Source organism: Sinocyclocheilus rhinocerous, unplaced genomic scaffold (assembly GCF_001515625.1).
Source record: "Sinocyclocheilus rhinocerous isolate Xijiao unplaced genomic scaffold, SAMN03320098_v1.1 scaffold504, whole genome shotgun sequence".
Lineage (NCBI taxonomy): Eukaryota > Metazoa > Chordata > Actinopteri > Cypriniformes > Cyprinidae > Sinocyclocheilus > Sinocyclocheilus rhinocerous.
In genome coordinates this window covers 1,181,841-1,186,107 of record NW_015645076.1, presented here as the reverse complement: position 1 = coordinate 1,186,107, position 4,267 = coordinate 1,181,841, and the positions used below count along the sequence as shown (strand labels likewise).

The 4,267-nt window shown below is 39.5% G+C and overlaps 1 protein-coding gene across 1 annotated transcript in view; it reads right to left on the bottom strand.

Moving 5' to 3' along the window:
* The window catches only part of LOC107705577 (multidrug resistance-associated protein 1-like), a 26,938-nt gene extending 23,171 nt beyond the window's left edge, over positions 1–3,767 (bottom strand). The window contains exons 1-3 of the mRNA XM_016508899.1: positions 3,690–3,767; positions 2,662–2,838; positions 2,091–2,216 (exon numbers count right to left, since the gene is read on the bottom strand). Of these exons, the coding sequence (XP_016364385.1) occupies positions 2,091–2,216; positions 2,662–2,838; positions 3,690–3,731 (345 nt within the window). The 5' untranslated portion in view covers positions 3,732–3,767. The remainder of the gene's footprint in view (positions 1–2,090; positions 2,217–2,661; positions 2,839–3,689) is intronic.
* Between the last annotated feature and the right edge of the window lie 500 nt (positions 3,768–4,267).

Sequence of the window (4,267 nt, the reverse complement as noted above, 5' to 3'; positions counted from 1 at the left end):
AGTGGACTAAGTGGACTAATGGCATACAGTCCCAGGAAAGTCACATTTTCTAACCTGAAAGATGGGGAATTTTGGTCTTCTTGGTCTTCTTTTACTGAATCAGCCGCTACAACAAACTACACTCTTAAAAATAAAGGTGCTTCAAAAGGTTCTTCACGCGATGCCATAGAAGAACCATTTTTGGTTCCACAAAGAACCATTCAGTCAAAGGTTCTTTAAAGAACCATCTCTTTCTTACGTGAAACCTTTTGTGAAACAGAAAGGTTCTTCAGATGTTAAAGGTTCTTTATGGAACCACTGCAGAGTTCAGCTCCAACCCTAATTAAAACTCACCTGCCTGTAGCTTCCTAATAACCGTTCAGACCTTGATTAGCTTGTTCAGGTGTGTTTGATTAGGGTTGAAGCAAAACTCTGCAGGGCTGCGGATCTCCAGGACCGACGTTCGCCACCCCTGTTCTATGGCATCGTGAAGCACCTTTATTTTTAAGAGTGTAGATGGCGTGTGTAAATAAACTCCAACTGGGGGGGGGGGGCGCAATTCACTCTTAGAAAATTCCCCTTCTCAGTAGAATTGTGGTGGTTGTTGCTTTCTAAACTGTTCATTACATAATCCCAAATATTACGCAAGTATACCCACAGGTGGTAAAGGAGGTTGGGCAAGGCAACGAAGCAATATTTCCATAATTTAAAAGCAATATTTATGCACCCACTTAATAAAATCTCCAAAATGGTTATTGAGGTTTTAAACCTACATTCCAGCACTTGACCAAGCTATGACAATGGTGTATTTCACTCTTTGACCAATTAAGATCACAATCTTTTAAGAAAGCGGGCTTTTAAGGACAAGATCACACTGTTTAACTCTTTAAGTGTTTTTTTCTTTGGCATTAGCCAATGTTGACTTAGGTGTCTGAGGAGACCACAGATAGGTCATGAGTCTGGTCTGGAGTCCGTCTCTGCAGGATGCAAATGGAACATGCGGACAGAAAACGATGATGAGATTGTGTTCATTAGGCAGTGTGTAGGTGTGCCCCTAACCTAGTTCACCTCAGAGTGTCACAGTCTATTAGATGAAAACAGCTCCTGCTTTGTAAGGGTTTAGGAGCTATTTTGCAGACATAAGCAGGTGTGTTGAGAAATGAATTATGGGGAAGGAAGGCTTGTAGGAGGGGAATGAGTGAAGCTTAAATCTCCAATGTACATTTGTGTATGTGGGCCCATGCATCCATCTTTAAGGCTTAATATGGGATGTTGGTGTCCCCACTGGGCTTCATAACTATCACAAAGTAAAGATCCACACTGCTGCAGAATTCCCACAATTCTACTTAATGAAGATCCTCTGGATCGAGAGAATGTTCTGCCTCTTTAATTTGTTGAAATGTCTGACATTTTGTCTAAAGTCGGATGTGTGTACATTCTCTCCTTTTTTTAACTAGCTTCACCAGCAAGACTTCCTCGGTCAACCAGCTTCAAAAGAAAAACACGCTAATTGACCGGTCTCACTAGCTAAGATTTGCATGGCTATGCTGATCAACCTGCTATACAAAAGTGTAAATCAGTCTAGATTACAATGGAGATTCATTTTGGTCTAAACTGGTCTTTTCAGCAAGATGGACAACATATTAAATTTTCAAGGTGCATGACATTAGCAAAGTTTTTGCCAAATTTTGTGGGTAAAAAAACAAAAAAAACAAAAAAGGATTAAGTCACTTTCAAACCAAGTGGGTGACCAACTTTAACTCGCTGCCAAATCTGTATGGGGAAATCTTTCACCCTCATGCGAAATTCCTGATCGTGTGGATTTTTATTCAAATTGAAATGAATGGATTTTGCCTGCACCAATTTGATGACCAATAGTAAATGTAACCACACCTTAAGCCTGGGCACCAATTGCAATCTTTACCATGCTAAGATAAAAATCAGAGCAAGTTACGCAACAAAACCCAGAATTGTTTTGTTCCTTACGTTCATTCAATGAAAATAGATTGGAGCTCATTTTCCATTAATAAACAGTTCTATACAACTTTTTTACGCTGGCTTTTGCTTGTGTGCATATTTCTTATAAGTATAAAAACTAGGGGTTACATTACCACGGTGAGACTACGTATGATGGGACTGAGCAAAAAGACAAGGTGTTGCTGGATTTCCTGTCTTCGTTCCAACAGGATGTAGAAGAATTCCACAAAACCAAAGGACGCCAAGAAGAACCCCAACAACTGCAAAAGAGCAAAGAGAAATACAATTCATAACAGGGTGAGAACTGAGTCACTCTCCCGGGAGCTCCGGTGGTCAATGACTGTAGAGAAGAGGTGCGATTTACATTATGATAAGACTGGATAGGAATCTGTGTGACTCTGAACAAACGGAGGAACAACTGAATTTCAAACAAAAGAATTTTAGAGCGGAAGAGTGAAAAGTGACATCACAGCTCACTAGAGTGCTAACCGCACTCACACCACAAACTGAGGTTACACACATCACTCTCTCTTTTACTGTCTTCCTTGGCTACTAAAGTGTGAACTCGACCCCTCAGTCTACCCAGACCACCACGTTCACTTTTGTTTTAACACTCTGGTTTGAGTTTTATAGCCCACAAAGCTGGTACTTTTGAGACCCGGACAGGCTTGTATAACATTAACAGGTCTTAGCGGTCTTTCTTACCAGTTTGGCACTGCAGAGTGAAGAGAGGGGCAGCCGACCTCTGCCATGGCAGTACAGATGAAGGCAGTAGAACGGAGAGAGAACCCACAAGTAGATGCACGGAGCCCACACCAGGACTGTGTTCTGGAAGCAGTTGCTTAGTTCAGGGTTATGCGTGTACCATGTCTGGTTCCAGTCCTAGAGATGAAGGAAAGGGTGTGCTTAACGTTTCATCGAGTTATATGATAATTGACAGTCTTCATTCTTTTATTGAATCAACATTTTCTTGATCCAAACCCTGTCCACACAGAAACCAGATATGATCTGAATGTTCCAGAACATCTAAAATGAGGTTATAATTTTGAACATCTCATGCTTTGTTTACCATGTTGGTCAATTTTTGCTAGGTATTGTTTATCTTGGCCAAGCTCATCACTGACCTTTTCTTGTCTCTTTCTATTACTGGGTGAGAAGAAGCAACTGAGATTCAATTAAGTTTTGAGATTGGACTAAATCAGTATAACTGTAGGAACAGATCTGCCAGAAATTACAACTGAATAAGCTTGTGAAATCAGTGTATTAAATTGACATCTGCTAGCTTGTTTAAAATATTAAATGTCATGTAAAGTAAATCACATTCTAAACTTTGACCACAGTGCATCTTCTTAACTTACTGTGCCACATTCATTAAATATTCCAACTCTAACTGAAAAGTCATAAAATGCAAGTACTGCAAAAAACACATATATTCTGGTTCTTGGCATCATATAATGTTTCCAAAGAACTTTCAATATAAATATCATTTATAAAAATAATAATTTCTTACATGTGTAAATGTGACATATACAATATAAATTGAATGCTATATATATAAATATATATGTATTGTCCTCATTTGTAAGTCGTTTTGGATAAAAGCGTCTGCTAAATGACTAAATGTAAATGTGTATATATATATATATATATATATATATATATATACTTTATATATATGTGAAAAAATCTTGAAAAATATTCAAGATTTAAGGTCACATAAGAAGTTTGCTCACCCATAGAGGGTCAAGTCCACTTAGACTGCATAAGGTATCCATTCACACGTTTGGTCCTGAAGCTGTACCTATCCCTGCTGTGTATCCTGGTTCTTTAGACTGTTCTGTCACTCTGTGCTGTGTTTGAGTCAAACTCTCCCTTCGTCCTGGGATCTCCTACACACTCTCTTTCACTTTTGTCACTCCTTGTTTCTGAGAGTGTCTGGAAGTGTCTGCTTTTTGACCACCAGTCACAGCAGCAGCTTAGGTGGGTGGTTATATTCACTCTCTCCTCCCAGCAGTCTTCCTTAAACTCTCTGTCTCTCCCTCCTTCTCTATTTATCTTCCAATTTCCCAGACTCCCACGTAGCTACTTTAGGTTCTTTATCAAACCAGTAGGCTACTGTGGTTTTTGCAAAGTTCTCTGACACCACCCGAAAAAAAATCCCCACCCTTAACACAGTCCTCTCCTCCTTTGCCTCCTATAAAACATAACTCTCACTTTCCCCCAAACAGTCACCTCCACCTCAGTCCAAATGCAGAAAGTGTTGCTAGTAACACTCCAGTGCTATTTGTTTGTCTTTATAGAAGTGCTATTT